The following is a 16,689-nucleotide window of genomic DNA, read 5'->3' as shown; positions in this document are numbered from 1 at the left end:
GCCATGCCTCCAATGGCAGCCATTTTGTGACAGTCCAAATGTTGTCCACCTCAGAAGGATTTTGGGGGCAGCATTTGAAAATTCCAAATGTGCCTCCTTGGGCAAGGAAAGGTTGGTGACCCAGTAGGGTAACAGCTTTAACTTTGGAAGATGTTTACTAGATAACACAGCACACAGCTATGCATCTGTTCTTTCTTCTTCTTTTTAATTATAGGCACAGGAGTGACTGGAAAGGCAGATGGTGAGCAGCGGAGGCACCATAGGAGATGCTTTCCTTAAGGCTTCCAGTCACGCTGGGACCTCATTTTATTAGTGCTGGGGAAGAAGACAGAAGCCTTCTCTTCCCACAAGTTTTATTTCTGTACATGAGTCCCCCATGTATATAATTAAGAAAAATGTTGATAAGCAGCTGCATACGAAGCATCTAGCGGTGCTGTGTTATTGTATTATTGTTCTGTGTATATTCTCTGATGTTTTACCTAGTGAAAGTTGCTTTGTTGTCTTAACAGTGCATTTAGATGTAATCCACCCTGGTAGGTAAAAAAAGGACGCAGGTGGCGCTGTGGGTTAAAGCCTCAGCGCCTAGGACTTGCCGATCGAAAGGTCGGCGGTTCGAATCCCTGCGGCAGGGTGCGCTCCCGCTGCTCAGTCCCAGCGCCTGCCAACCTAGCAGTTCGAAAGCACCTCCAGGTGCAAGTAGATAAATAGGGACCGCTTACCAGCGGGAAGGTAAACGGCGTTTCCGTGTGCGGCTCTGGCTCTGGCTCTGGCCAGAGCAGCGATGTCACGCTGGCCACGTGACCCGGAAGTGTCTCCGGACAGCACTGGCCCCTGGCCTCTTAAGTGAGATGGGCGCACAACCCCAGAGTCTGTCAAGACTGGCCCGTATGGGCAGGGGTACCTTTACCTTTACCTTTAGGTAAAAAAAGGTAAAGGATGGTTCGGTCCAGTCAAAGGCAACTATGGGGTTGCGGCGCTCATCTCGCTTCAGGCCAAGGGAACTGGCATTTGTCCACAGACAGCTTTCCAAGTCACGTGGCCAGCATGATTAACTGCCTCTGATGCAACAGGACACTGTGATGGAAGCCAGAGCATCCAGAAACGCCGTTTACCTTCCCGTCGCAGCGGTACCTATTTATCTACTTGCACTGGTATGCTTTCGAACTGCTAGGTTGGCAGGAGCTGGGACTGAGCAACAGGAGCTCACCCCATGGTGCAGATTTGAATTGGAAAGCCCAAGAGGTTCAGTGGTTTAAACCCTGGTATGGATGAAGGACAGACTAAAAATCAAATTAATGGATAACAAATTAATAAATCTTCCCAGCTATTCCCTTCAGTTACATTTTAATGTCATTTTCAACATGCATTTTGCAATGGGTCTGAGACTGGGCTTATGATAATAATTTACTACCCAAATAGTAACATAAATAGATTTTTTCAAAAAATTCTGCATTTACTACTAAGCAAAAGGATCAATTGCTTGGATTCTATGCAAATACAAATATCTGTATTTCTTCTGAGCACTCAAAGTCAGAGGGAGTATTCATGGTAATTTTAATGAACCGCAAATTACACATGCACTTAAAGATATGGGGGGGGAATAAAATACAAAAAATAGATATCATTATTAAAAAGCCAGGGCTTTTTCGGCTGTGGCCCCAATCTGGTGGTACACTCTGTTACAAGAGACTAGGGCCCTGCGGGACTTGACATCTTTCCGCAGGGTCTGCAAGATGGAGCTGTTCCACCTGGCCTTTGGCCAGGGCACAGCCTGACCCCCTCCTCCTTTAGCAATCCTCACAGAACTCTAGTCCAATGGTTGCCATTAATTTGATTTGAACTGATTTTATAATGAATTGATTTTAGAATGCTGTATTATTTTACTGTTGTTAGCTGCTCTGAGCCCGGCTTTGGCTGGGGAGGGCGGGATATAAATTATTATTATTATTATTATTATTATTATTATTATTATTATTATTATTAAAATTTGTCTACCACCCTTCATCTGAAAATCCCAGGGCAGTTCACAACAGAAAAATACAAAATGAAAATACAAAATACAGTGCTACCTTGGTTTACAACCATAATCCATTTCAGAGGTCCATTTGTAAACCAAAACAGGTTGTAACCCAAGGTTCGCTTTCGCCAATGGAGCCTCCCAAAAAAATTTGTTTGTAATCCAAAAAAATGGGTTGTAATCCAAAAAGAGATTGCAAACTGGGACACACACTTCTGGGTTTGACGTGTTTGTAATCCAAAACGTATGCAAGCCAGACTGTTTGTAAACCAAGGTACCAATGTACATAGTTAAGGCTTGTTCAACATGAGCTAAAATTTGGCTTATATATTTATTTTTTAAAATGATATTTATTAAAGTTTCGAATAAAAACATATAAACACAGACAACAATAAAAACATACATAAACCAACAAACCAAAAACAAGTTGTCAGAGCTGCCTCCAGGTCCCAGCTCACAGAGGACCAACGCTAGGCTGTAGTTATGTACAAAAGTCTTTATTGAGATTCAGTTTCCATTTTAAAGCCGCAGCGTGCAGCTCTACGTCTCGACCTTAGACCGGCGAAGTCCCGTCTGAGTCTCCTCCCCTTCCACACCAGTTTAAGACCCTCGCCTTGCTCCACCTCTTCCTAAGTTCCTTTCTCCTCTGGGCCCTCCTGCCCGCTAGGGTCTCATCCTTCCTGGACTCCTCTGACGCTGACCCTGACGATTCTTGCCCCTCCTTCCGGCGGGCTTTAGGACCTGGTTCCCTATCCGGGCTACCTTCTGTGCCGCTCGCCTGTACCTTTGAACTTGGCGCGCGCGCCCAGCCTGCAACTTTCCTCTTGACCGTTAACTCGCTCTCCGATGGAGGCGTGGTCAACCCTGACTCATCTTCTCTCGCTGGTGGTGCATATGTGGGCTCTGACACCTGGAACTCCTCCCCCCCCACTGCGCTCTGGTGGGGAAGCTGTTCCTGATTTCCAACTGCTGCTCTGGGAGTCCCCGCTGGCCCCTTGCTTCTGGGGTGTCCCCCTTGGCTCGCCCCTTGCCCTGCCCATCGACGCCCCCTTCTGTGAATCTTCCGATTCGCTGGAGAGGCTCATGGAATCTCTCGGGCTGCTGTCATATTCTCCTACGCTGCCCTCGGATTGCTCCCCCTCGCTCTCCATCTCTTCTCCTCCCTGCGCTCCCGCTGAGCCCCTGACACAAGTATAAATTCAAACCTTATTTTCTAAACCTAATTTCCCCGACCTCCTCACACCTCCCCCTTCTGTATTCTAATCTCATTTATCTTGTCAGCAAATCCATTCCCATGTTTCCCATAGTTTATAATAATTCTATTCTTTTTCCTTAATCAACGCCCCTGCAAACCACTAATTTTTAAACCCATGTCTTTCTAGCCTTCATTAATTTTGTAATGTTTATTAAGATAGTCTTTAAACTTCTTCCAATCTTCTTCCACTGTCTCTTTGTCCTGGTCTCGGATTCTGCCAGTCATCTCTGCCAGCCCCATATAATCTGTCATCTTCATCTGCCATTCTTCCAGGGTGGGTAGATCTGGTGTCTTCCAATACTTTGCAATAAGAATCCTTGCTGCTGTAGTAGCATACATAAAAAAAGTTCTGTCCTTCTTTAACACCACATGGCTAACCATACCCAGGAGAAAGGCCTCTGGTTTCTTCAAGAAGGTATATTTAAATACCTTTTTCATTTCGTTATATATCATTTTCCAGAAAGCCTTAATCCTTGGGCATGTCCACCAGAGGTGAAAGAATGTACCTTCATTTTCTTTACATTTCCAACATTTATTATCTGATAAGTGGTAAATTTTTGCAAGCTTGACTGGGGTCATGTACCACCTATAGATCATTTTCATAATATTCTCTCTCAAGGCATTACATGCCGTGGATTTCATACCGGTGGTCCACAACCTTTCCCAGTCAGCGAACATAATGTTATGACCAATATCTTGTGCCCACTTAATCATAGCTGATTTAACTGTTTCATCCTGTGTATTCCATTTCAACATTTTTGACAAATTCTTAGTTTTGGGTTCTAGCAACTCTGTTTCCAGTTTTGATTTTTCCACCTGAAAGCCAATTTTCCTATCCAACTTATAGACCTCCAGTATTTGATAATAGTGAAGCCAGTCTCGCACTTTGTCTTTTAGATTCTCAAAACTCTGCAATTTCCACTTATTACCCTCCTGTTCTAAAATTTCACAATATTTTGGCCATTTAGCGTCCATATTAAGTTTTTTCAAAGCTTTTGCCTCCATTGGTGACAGCCACCTTGGAGTTTTGTTCTCCAGCAGATCTTTATATTTAATCCAGACATTATACAATGCTTTCCTGACAATATGGTTTTTAAAGCCTTTATGAGCCTTAACCTTGTCGTACCACAAATATGCATGCCATCCAAAGAAATTGTTAAAACCTTCCAAATCTAAAATGTCTGTGTTCTCGAGAAGCAGCCAGTCCTTTAACCAGCAGAAAGCTGCTGATTCATAATTAAGTTTCAAATCTGGCAGGGCAAATCCCCCTCTTTCCTTTGCATCAGTTAAAATCTTAAATTTTATCCTGGGCTTTTTGCCCTGCCAGATAAATTTAGAAATGTCTTGCTGCCAACCCTTGAAACATTCCATCTTGTCCACAATCTGCAAAGTTTGAAACAAAAACAACATTCTAGGCAATACATTCATCTTTATAACTGCTATTCGACCAGACAAGGAAAGCTTCAAATTTGACCAAATTTCTAAGTCTTTTTTCACTTGTTTCCAACATTTCTCATAATTGTCTTTAAATAAATTCATATTTTTTGGCTTATAAAACTGTTCTGCCTGGTAAATTGCTTACCATATTTTTATGAGCATAGAACAATTGCTGATCATAGGTAAGTACTGTACATAGAAAGATAGGTGCATGTATGTGTCTTCCATAATATTGATAATTAACCATTTCAGTCAGTTTAGGTTGCCTATGCCCACATACCTGGCAGTAAGATACTATGCCTAAGACTAGACTGTTGGTGTGCTATTTTTGGAACCAAACTTCTAGCTATTCAAGTCCACATGAATATTTTATCATTTTGCTAAAATGCTCTTAAAAGTTTGCTAAATTAGTGCAGTCAATTCAACCTCATATCCTATCATGTCATTTATAGGAGCAGGATAGTGCAGTGAATTTTTTCTTTATTAACACACACATAAGCCTCCTGAGTGAAATTTGCCACATGTGCCATACTGCAGAGATTATTCAGAAAGTGAATCCTGACCTCATTATCCAAATATCAGAATATGTCCTCACCTGAGACGATAGCAAGTTGCAGTCTATGTGCATTCCCTTCCCTGTTTTATATCGCTGAAGAAGTCCAGCCATAATTGCACCGTATGCATACAATCCTGTGGCAAGGTCAGTCATGGCTACTCCTGGCCTAACTGGCTCACCTTCCTAGAAGGGGGGGAAATAAGACAAAAGAAAAGCTGACATTTCAATACTCTACACTCTATACCACAAACATTTTTCTCTAAATTTTGTAAAATGACTGCCACTAGCTACAGACTTGGCTTTGACTGGAAATATGCCAGCAAGTTATTTCAGTTTAAGGATTCTAAGAATGAAGGTGACCACAAGCATCTCAAGTGATCTGCTTGTTAACTGTGATTATGGATAATCCCACTTTATTATTATTATTATTATTCACTATTATCATTTGCTGAATGTGTTAGTCACTTTATTTTGCCCAGGGCAACCCAAAGCAACTTACAGACAGGGAGGCAGACACCCCCCCACACACACAAAGCTACATGAAAACCAATAGGAAAAAGAAATACAGTAAAAAATCCCACTCACTACTAAAATGCCACAGATACTTAATGGCCAAAGGCCTGGTTACAGAGGAAAGTTTTTTCCTTGTGCCTAAATATATATAATGATGGCACCAGGTGAGTCTCCCTGGAAAGAGCATTCCACAACCAGGGAGCCACTGTAGAAAAGGCCCCCTCTCATGTTACCACCCTGCAGACCTCGCGTGGAGGGAACACAGGAAGAGCACCCAGATGATGGGCACCCAGAGTAGAACTGGGTTGAATTCAGATTATTTTGGGTCCCTTCCAACTCATTATTCCATGATCTTCCATCCTCCAGCATGATGGCAATAAAGTTTCAGTTTCCAAGTGGAAACTCTCTAACTTTAACCATCTACATTCCTTAGGATTGGTTGACAAACACACCACAAATAAGGCTTATTTACATCAAGTAGTGTTTTAAATGCTGGTAGCCAGACTTTTAAGTTACACAGAGCTCCATCTCAGTATGGTTGTTTGTAAGAATGAAAATAATCATACAGTTAATAATAATTTGCTTACATAGCACCAATGGGAATAGCATGTAATTAAACCAGACGACAACGATGGATCTCTAGCTCCAAGAGTTTACAATCTAAATGTTCACAAACGGAGGAGGTAACAGAGGCAAAGGAGAGGTAAAGGCCACAGATAATGAATGGGAGTGTGTCTCAAAGCCCCACTGAACTCAGTGCAGTTTACCTCTGGGTAGCAGTACATAGGAATTGCACTATAAATGTAATTACACACATTTAATGTTTCTTTAGGGATGAGAACCATAGGATTAGGCTAAATATTTTGTGGGGAAGTTGATCCGTATTTAGCTTCATCATCTGACACCCAACTCATCATGATGGAAGTCAGATTCAGAAGCCAATTTCTTATTAGTTTCAGCCTCTCTCTTTGCTAAACAATGGCACATATGGAGGCAAAGTCCAGCGCAACATGGGAAGCCATGAGGGTTTGGATTAGACCACTCAAAATTGCTTCCAGCACACAGAATCATTCAGGTTATGTTTCTGTGAGTTATTTTAAAATGGCCACATGCCAGACAAAGGCATCTGCATCAGTTAGATAGATAGATAGATAGATAGATAGATTCTTTATTGTCATTACACAAGTGCAACATTGCACAGTGCAACGAAATTGGATGTCATCCCTTAAAAAAACAACAAAAGCAAAACAGCAACAACAACCAAACAAACCACATTCCAGCCACACCCACACCCACACCCATCAAACTCCCAGGTCACACTATCGAGTTACAGCATTCAAAAAGGCCACAGCTCTTGGATAGAAACTATTTTTCAGTCTATTTGTCCTTGACTTGATGTTTCTATATCTCCTGCCAGAAGGCAGTAGTGCAAACAGACTGTATCCCGGGTGAGATGCATCCTGCAGGATGTTGTTTGCTTTCCTAAGACAACGGGAACCGTACAGTTCTTCCAAAGATGGGAGAGGATGACCAATAATCCTTTGGGCTGTGGTTATGACCTTCTGGAGCACCTTCTTCTCCCTAGCTGTACAACTGGAGAACCAAGCACAAATACAGTATGTGAGAATGCTCTCTATGGAGCCTCGGTAGAAGGACACCAGAAGTTAGGTCATCTTCTTCATAATTAAGCAAGATCAATAATCCTTAAAAAGAGCTCATGCTGTGCTAACATTTCAAACCAGTTAGGCACCCCATAGAGTAAACTATTATAGGTTAATGTGCCCATGCAGTCAGAGTCTCCTAGTATATACAACAAATACAATTAAAAAGAAGCTGAAAAGGTACCATAAGAAACTGCAGACTTGGAAACTGTTAGTAATTTTCTCTTTTAGATTTATTATGTTCTCTGAATGTGCCACCATTTTTTCTTATTCAGGCATTTTAGACCCTACTGCTTTGGCTTTAATCTTTTTCCAAATGTGTTGGCTGGAGATCAAAGCTTTGCAGGAGAAGTTTGATAACCAAATGATAATACCAGATGCATCATCATCATCTGTATGTTACCTAAAAGTCTGATCCAACTCAATAGGGATCAATTCAAGTTGAAACCCATTCAGAGTGGCCCACAATTTGTAACCATATAGAAAAGTCCCCTGCCATGGCAATATTACAATTTAAATGCACAGCAATTAGAAGGGAGGGATATGTAGAATTGTCTTACTGATAATTGTTTTCCTTTATGGTTTATGATTGGAAAATATTCTAGTAGTTCTTCTATCTTGATGGTAAATTGTCTAATAGCCATGGTTATCCATGCTTTGATAGTTTCAAACGCAGTGTAAGGAGTCTCTATGGGAGTATATTGTATTTAAAAATGGGGTATCAGAGTTTTTAGGGAGCTAACCAGGTTGGGATAGCTGGAATAGCAGGCTTGTTGGTTTGTGAATGTCTTACGTAGATTTTTCAATTTCATTGTTCTGTATGGGACAATGACAATAAAGATTATCATATCATATAGCTCCCACCCTATTTTAACTACTGAAATGCTTTGTATGTCGAGCTGCTTTTAAAAATGGCCTGAAAACCACAGTTGGTTCAAAACAGAACCACCAGTTTTAATTAAATTATGTCAGTGATTTATCAGCCGCACTGGCACCCAGTCCACTCCCAGACCCAATTAAAGATCTGGTTTTAACCTACAAAACCCTAAACACCTTAGGACAGGTTCCTTTAATAGTCACCTCCTCCTACCAGGTGCTTCCCCTCCCCCCACCAAATGAAGTCAGGGAGAGGGCCTTCTTAGTAGTGGCACTTCAGCTATGGAAGGAACTCAGCAGAGAGCCTTGTCTGGTCCCTTCTTATCACAGGGTTTAAACTGTGTTTTAAACCTGGGCCATAAATGATTTTATGCTGCCTCTATGCAAGGACGGTTGAGTTATTGGTTCTTAATGATGACTATATACAGTGGTACCTCAGGTTACATACGCTTCAGGTTACAGACTCCGCTAACCCAGAAATAGTACCTCGGGTTAAGAACTTTGCTTCAGGATGAGAACAGAAATCGGGCTGCGGCGGCACGGCGGCAGCAGGAGGCCCCATTAGCTAAAGTGGTGCTTCAGGTGAAGAACAGTTTCAGGTTAAGAATGGACCTCCGGAATGAATTAAGTTCTTAACCCGAGGTAACACTGCATTGCATATTTTATTTTGTTGCACAGCCCAGGGAAAAATTGTATATGGGGAGCTACTTAAATTATTAGAAGCATTTTTATCCTGTTCTTCAGCCAAAAGAAGCCAAAAAGTGCCTTATAAATGTCAGTGATAAGAGAGTGCCTGCCTACAATCTAAAATATTGTTGTTATTCTTTATTACTGTTGTTAATGCTATATAACTTTTCATTTTTGGTTAAAACCATCAAAACCCTATAAAATTAATAGGGTTTTATGGTGCTTCCCAGGATGCTTTGCAGAACACAGAATGGGCTCAGCTTTTCCACTGTTTAGAACTTCACATTATTTTGTTAAATTTAAAACATAATCAGCAATCAGTTCTATACTTACATAAGCTACATTTTTAAACTTTTGATTTATTCCATTTTCGTATTTTTGCAAACAAATCAGAGAGAACTTCTTCCAATAAACAAATAATCCAAACTTCCATTTTTTAAACAACTTTGTATCTGTCAAATCAGAATTACTAGTCACAACACATAACTAAAATTTCTTTCTCACATCTCTCCTTGCAGAAAGAAAAAGGAGCTGCTGAAATCTTCAGAACAAGTGAGATGTAATGGTATTTCACATTTTTATATGTTTTCACTGTGTTCAAAGAGCTGAGCATATGTTACTCTAACAATCCTTCCATCAGCCCCGTATTGAGGGCTTAAGCTGAGGGATGGCACCTTGCATAAATGAAAGAGTTAATGGACAAGCCTACATTCGAACCTGGCTCCCACCTGTCTTGCTGAGGGAGAATGAATCCCCCCAAACAGCCCCATATCAACTCAGGGGCCCGGACTGTTGAGAGGCTGAGAGAGCAAAAACTGACAACTGTGTGGGAGGGAGAAATACTTTTATATATTAAATTGATTCTTCCCATGGTTGTACTTGACGTAGCCAGAAAGACATTGGCCATGCACAACAGAGCAGCATTGGCAGAGTCAGGGTAACCCTGAGGGCTGCAGAACATCTGAAGGGGGGGGGGACTAAGGAAAGTGAGAAACTGAAATATACTCAGAGCTGAGTGTGAATTTCATACTCTTTATTCAGCTCATAGTAGCAATGAATGAAACTTTTCCCAAAACATCTAACTATATATACACAATGGGCCCTGCGTGATTGGCTAATTCTGGGCCAATCAGGTTGCTGAGTCACTTCATCCAGGAGCCTGATTGGCTGCTCCTACAGGCCAATCAGGTCGCTGACACACTTCCACCTGGAGCTGGATTGGGTGGCTCCTGCGGACCAATCAGACTGCTGCATTCTGGATCCTATTGTTCTAGGATTCAGCTCAGTACATAACAGAAACTTTCCAAAAAGCCCCATAAAAACTGAATGGCACAAAAAGAGGGAGAGACTGGGAAGGGGAGAAATGTCAACCAGGAGGAGAGGGAAGAGAATGGAGTGGCTGGAACAAAGGGAAATGCAGCTACACAGGGTAGAAAGAACCACTTTCAGTTTCACAATGAGGTCTTATTTTCAAATGTCCCCAAGGAGAAGCGAGAACCAGCAAGAGAAATCCACAGAGAACTGGATTTCACTTTATAGCTGGGATGGGCACCACTCCGGAAACCCCCCAAATAGCAGTTCGTATTTACTGCGAAATGTTTAAAAAAAGTAGCCCTGCTAATGCAAATTTCAAAGCAAACACCATTCATTACCCCAAAACTGCAGGATGGAAGGGTGGGTGCTGGGACAGTTTTATTTACCATAGCTCTGTGGTGCAGTTCACACAGAATACCACAGCTCAGACTCGTATGTTGTCTACACACCAGACCTTTGTCCGGTGCTACAGGCAACCCCCATTTTGCACAAGAGTTCTGTTTCTGGCCCCTGTGCACATAGGGAGAGTGTGCATAAGCTCGCTTTGCCCCATTCCATCCCCTCCTGGGTCCAAAAGGACCCACACATTGGCAGTCACATGTCAATTAACACATGCAAGATGGTTGCTCCCTGTATTAAACCCCTACTGCAGGTTGTGGGGTTAGCCCGGAACTGAAAGAGGACTATACGGCAATCCTGCAACGTAGTTTACTGTATAACACCCAACTGCAAGTACAAAAGCCAGGCTTAGAGACAGTATCTTCAGCGGCCCTGCAAAATTGTAGGCCAGAGGTGAGACATGAATTGTCATCTCTGACCTCACAGAAGGCCAAACCAAGCATCGTTCTGCCCAGACACTGAGGTCTAGCACCAAGGGCCATCCGGCGGTTCCCTCGCTACGAGAAGCCAAGTTACTGGGAACCAGGCAGAGGGCCTTCTTGGTAGTGGCACCCGCCCTGTGGAACACCCTCCTTTCAGATGTCAAAGAGAAAAATAACTACCAAACTTTTAGAAGACATCTGAAGGCAGCCCTGTTTAGGGAAGCTTTTAATGTTTAATAGGTTATTGTATTTTAGTGTTCTGTTGGAAGCCGCCCAGAGTGGCTGGGGAAACCCAGCCAGATGGGCGGGGTATAAATAATAAATAATTATTATTATTATTATTATTATTATTATTATTATTATTATTATTATTTAATAGCATGGAGAAGTCTTATACTCAATTGTCTTCCATGTGTACCAGTAATGTAAAGGTAAAGTGACCCCTGACCATTAGGTCCAGGCGTGACCGACTCTGGGGTTGCGGCGCTCATCTCACTTTATTGGCCGAGGGAGCCAGTGTACAGCTTCCGGGTCATGTGGCCAGCATGACTAAGCCGCTTCTGGCGAACCAGAGCAGCGCACGGAAACGCCGTTTACCTTCCCGCCAAAGCGGTACCTATTTATCTACTTGCACTTTGACGTGCTTTCGAACTGCTAGGTTGGCAGGAGCAGGGACCGAGCAACAGGAGCTCACCCCGTTGCGGGGATTCGAACCGCCGACCTTCTGATCGGCAAGTCCTAGGCTCTGTGGTTTAACCCACAGCGCCACCTGTGTCCCATGTGTACCAGTATTCAAATACCTAAAGTACCAGTATTCAAATACCAGTATTCAAATATTCAAAACCTAAAAAACAATCAATAAATGTGGCACATGAAGACCAACCTTTGAACTAGGACTCTGGTCTTTAATACTAACTTTTTAAGCACCCTAAATCACAGGCCCACACCTGTAACACACCTGAGCGCCAGGGATACTGCAACATTTTGTTGCAGGGACCCACTTGTTCTTTCTTGAAATCAACCTGAAATCAAGGCAATGTTTTAGACTCTTGAGGAGGAGGCCCTGACACAATGCCAAGATGATCCTTAACTACACAGTATCTTATTTCCACTGTTTCCCACTTCCTAAATCTCATTAATTCTGTCCATTACTGCAAACCATGCAACGCTGAAGTTTTGAATTACAGCAAAAGCACTGTGCTTCACTTGTGTTAGCATACCTGGGGACCTGTGATATGCAAGAGGCCTGAAACTGCAGCTGCGACAGAGTCATAGCCTGCTCGTTGAAACTTCGGACCAGTTTGACCATAGCCTAAAAAGAGAGAAAAAACAAACTTAAGAAGAATGTACAGGGCAGTGGTAGTGACTAACCTTTTTGGCAAATCAAGATGGTGTGCTAAATAAGTTAAGAGGGAAACGCTTTTCTATCAAGTTTCCCATTTTGAAATTAGTAGATTTCCTAGGCAAGCAGGCATTCCATTTGGCTACTGTTATCAATGAAAGCACATTGCTTTGCAACTAATAGAGCCATTATGCAACTTAAAGCACAACACAAAACCTTAGACCATCCAGTCCACAAGCTTCTTGTGCTGCTAAATTATATCTGCTTAAGGGACAACATTTCATCCGGCTTCCTATGTACACATGCAAGAATATTATGATGTATATGAAAGGAGGTCCCACTCATGCATAGGGTTAGGCTGCAGGAAGCTTTCAAAGCTTTCCAGAAGCAAATAATAATAATCACTGGGACAAAGCAGCATTTCCCCCAAGAGATAGAAAGTAAAGTCCATGCTATTTGATATTCATAATCAGAAGTCCAAAGTATGAGATCATGCTAGACTACCAGCACATTCTGGTACAAATGCCGCAAAAAGGAATAAAGAATATATATACATATTTGCATAAAATCTGCGTACACTAATTTCTATTTATAGATGTACATTTTAAAATGGTTGCTGTAATTTAAATAGCTGCTCTTCCAGTTGCTGCTTCTATGCATTTTGAAGGAACAAGCAGCAAAATAAATGTACACACCCCTCACAACTAATATATGTAATGCACATAAATTTTATGCCCTGGTACAAAGTACGTATTGTTTTATGGAGCTGCTCCAACTCCCTACACAGAGAGAACACAGGCGCAGGGCATCACCACAGATTTAATCCAGAAAACTAGATCTCTCCACTTAATGACAAATTAATAAGAAACACCTTTAGACTTCTTGTTCTGCCGAATATCAGTTTTATCCATTATGAACAACTAACATCTTTATTTAATAAAGATTAATGAACTAAGCAAAGAAACATGAGCAATGCTCTAGCATGAGAAAAACCAAACTTAAAGTGAGGCATTGCATGCATCTTTATAATTATAGGGCTGCCAAATATGCTAGAATAAAATATTGAGTCTAGAAAATGCCTGTCACATGTTGAGCATCATGTACCAAACAAGCAGACCTATGTGCTATTGAACAAGCGCAAGCCAAACGATCTAAGCTTCAGAGATGGCTTGTGACAATTTTTAAATTATTATTATTAAAGATTTTCTGGGGTTAAAAAAGTACATAACATTTTCAGATCACAAAGTCCTTTCTACAGATCAGTTATATTTGACGTGAGACTTTAATTTGGGTGTATTTTGTATATGCACTACATATTCAGCCTATTTTAAATTGCCACGTCTCTACTTTGTAATATTGTTCCTCAGAGAGTTGGTGCCATGCCCCCCTTACATACAAAACATTATTTGTAGCCTTAATTGCCTTCTCGTGTTCTAAACAATAAACTGAATACAAAATTTTATTTATTTAAAAAAATTATATGCCGCTTAACTACAGTAGACTATAAGCAATGTACAAAGTTAGAATACACACAAAAAACAGTTAAAACTGAAAGAAATTTTCAATTAAAATACCTGCTGGAATCATCTTTTTAAAAAGTATTCCATCTGTTCTTCCTCCTTGTGGACCATGCAAGAAACTCTGCAGTTGTCATTTTAAAATTATGGGTTGGTTTCCATTACAGTGGTACCTTGGTTTACGAACTTAATCCATTCCGGAACTCCATTCTTAAACCAAAGCGTCCTTAAACCAAGGCATGCTTTCCCCTAGCAGCGGGGGACTCCATTTACAAATGGAACACACTCAGCAGGAAGCAAAACATATTCTGCTCTCAAGGCAAAGTTCACAAACCAAAACACCTACTTCTGGGTTTGCAGCGTTCTTAATCCAAGTTGTTCATAAACTAAGCTGTTCTTGAACCAAGGTAGCACTGTACCGTCATGGGGAAAAGAAAGTGCACCCTCTTTGAATTCTGTGATTTTACATATGAAGACATAACAACAATCATCTGTTCCTTAGCAGGTCTTAAAATTAGGTAGATACAACCTCAGATGAACAACCACACATGACATACTGCATTGTGTCATCATTTATTTAACAGAAATAAAGCCAAAATGGAAAAGCCATGTGTACACCTTATTATTCAATAGCTAAGTACACCTTATTATTCAATAGCTTGTTGAACCTTATTATTCAATAGCTTGTTGAACCACCTAAAGCAGCAATAACTTGATGTAATCGTTTTCTATAGGATTTCTATGGAAGCAGTAGGGTGTACTTAGTTTTTAACACACAATTTCTCCATTTTATTTCTGTTAAATAAATCATGACACTGTGTAATATGTCGTTTGATGTTCTTTATCTGAGGTTGTATTTACCAAATTTTAAGACCTGTCTAAACCACTGAGCCTAGGGCTTGCCGATCGGAAGGTCAGCGGTTCAAATCCCCGCAATGGGGTGAGCTCCTGTTGCTCGGTCCCTGCTCCTGCCAACCTAGCAGTTCGAAAGCACATCCAAGTGCAAGTAGATAAGGTAAGGTAAACGGGAAGGTAAACAGCGTTTCCATACGCTGTTCTGGTTTCGCCAGAAGCAGCTTAGTCATGCTGGCCACATGACCCAGAAAAACTGTCTGCAGACCAACGCCGGCTCCCTTGGCCTGTAAAGCAAGATGAATGGCACAACCCCAGAGTCGTTCACGACTAGACTTAAGTGTCAGGGGTCCTTTACCTTTTTAAGGAAGAGATGATTGTTATTATGCCTTCATATGTAAAACCACAGAAGTCAAAGAGGGTGCACTTTCTTTTTCCCATGACTGTAAGTTCTAAGTAGATTCACTGAAGTTAGGCGCTCAAATCTATTGTGGGGTCTCAGTTTCCCACTAAAAACAACTCAGAAGGGCAAATCCAAAGCCTGCCAAACTGAAAAAGCAACCAAGCTGCAATCAAAGATGGAGCCATCCAAACCTCATGGGGCAAGGTGTTCCATAACACTGGTACAGCCACCAAGAAGGCCCTATTTCGTGTTCCAAGCCATCTCATTTCCACCGTAGGTGGGACACAGGGTGGCCTCCTCACTAGATCTTAATGAACAAGCAGCTGCGAGGTGGCAGCTTCTCGGGTATCCTACGCACAAACTATTTAGGGGCTCTAAATCCTGTTCTTGTCTTCCTTTCTATATTTAAAGGTAAAAGGGCCCCTGACCATTAGGTCCAGTCGCGGACAACTCTGGGGTTGCGGCAGTCATCTCGCTTTATTGGCTGAGGCAGCCGGCATACAGCTTCTGGGTCATGTGGCCAGCATGCCGCTTCTGGCGAACCAGAGCAGCGCACAGAAACACCGTTTACCTTCCTGCCAGAGCGGTACCTATTTATCTACTTGCACTTTGTGCTTTCAAACTTCTGGGTTGGTAGGAGCAGGGACTGAGCAACGGGAGCTCACCCCATCGTGGGGATTTTAACCACTGACCTTCCAATCGGCAAGCCCTAGGCTCTGTAGTTTAACCCACAGCGCCACCCGCGTCCCATTTCTATATTTAGGGGAGGTATTAATAAATCCCTAGTACATAATGTATTGATAGCAAAACTGCTTGTGGCAGCAGGCTATAAATTACATGTCACTTGAAGAAGTCTAATCATTTGTCTGTAACTTCTTCTTTTTCTGTTGACCTCAACAGCTTTTTGATGTGTACACTACAAAGGTTTCGCACTACTGTGTTGTTACTATTCTTTTTTTAAAATTCAAGGGAGGAGGAGGAGCAGGAGCAGGAGAAAGACGCAACTCTCTGAACTGTGCCCTGAAACTAATAATCCACACAAGTGTACCAGAGCACTTGTTAACATGATTCAAAGACTCTAAAGAGTGAACTGGAGTAATCTAACGTGGATGTAACTGGGGCACCTGTTGCTATAGACAGAATAGACATCCTCGGGGATAGATGCAGCTGGTGTCCAACTAAACTGGGCAAAGGCATAATTCCCACTATGTAGGCAGGAACAAGCCTGAATGCATAAGGAAGCCCAAATGGCAAGCCTGATTCTTCAATTAATTTGCCTCTCCACAAGACAAGCAATTACCTGTTTCACAAAACGGCCTCCGTTTAAGTCTTTCCCTTTCACACCTTGTTTTCTTTTTCTCGGGGGGGGGGGGTGACTTAGATCCCAAAATCTTAGCTGTGTGTTTTTTCCACTCAAAACTCTTCCAGTTGATAAAAC

At 41.9% G+C, this 16,689-nt stretch overlaps 1 protein-coding gene and 1 long non-coding RNA gene across 7 annotated transcripts in view; one reads left to right on the top strand and one right to left on the bottom strand.

The window, feature by feature from the left end:
- LOC307199695 overlaps positions 1–8,980 on the top strand; it is a 283,211-nt gene extending 274,231 nt beyond the window's left edge. Inside the window, exon 2 of the long non-coding RNA XR_013832135.1 lies at positions 8,755–8,980. This is a non-coding gene — a long non-coding RNA (uncharacterized lncRNA). The remainder of the gene's footprint in view (positions 1–8,754) is intronic.
- SUGCT (succinyl-CoA:glutarate-CoA transferase) overlaps positions 1–16,689 on the bottom strand; it is a 322,274-nt gene that overhangs the window by 272,750 nt on the left and 32,835 nt on the right. For all 6 annotated transcript variants that reach the window (XM_079947612.1, XM_079947610.1, XM_079947611.1 and 3 more), the window contains exons 7-8: positions 12,358–12,449; positions 5,305–5,448 (exon numbers count right to left, since the gene is read on the bottom strand). In XM_079947612.1, coding sequence (XP_079803738.1) covers positions 5,305–5,448; positions 12,358–12,449 — 236 coding nt within the window. The remainder of the gene's footprint in view (positions 1–5,304; positions 5,449–12,357; positions 12,450–16,689) is intronic.

Source organism: Podarcis cretensis (assembly GCF_951804945.1).
Source record: "Podarcis cretensis genome assembly, chromosome: 12".
In the NCBI taxonomy this organism is placed as follows: Eukaryota; Metazoa; Chordata; class Lepidosauria; order Squamata; family Lacertidae; genus Podarcis; species Podarcis cretensis.
The sequence above is the reverse complement of the archived record's forward strand: the minus strand, read 5'-3'. Positions and strand labels throughout refer to the sequence as shown.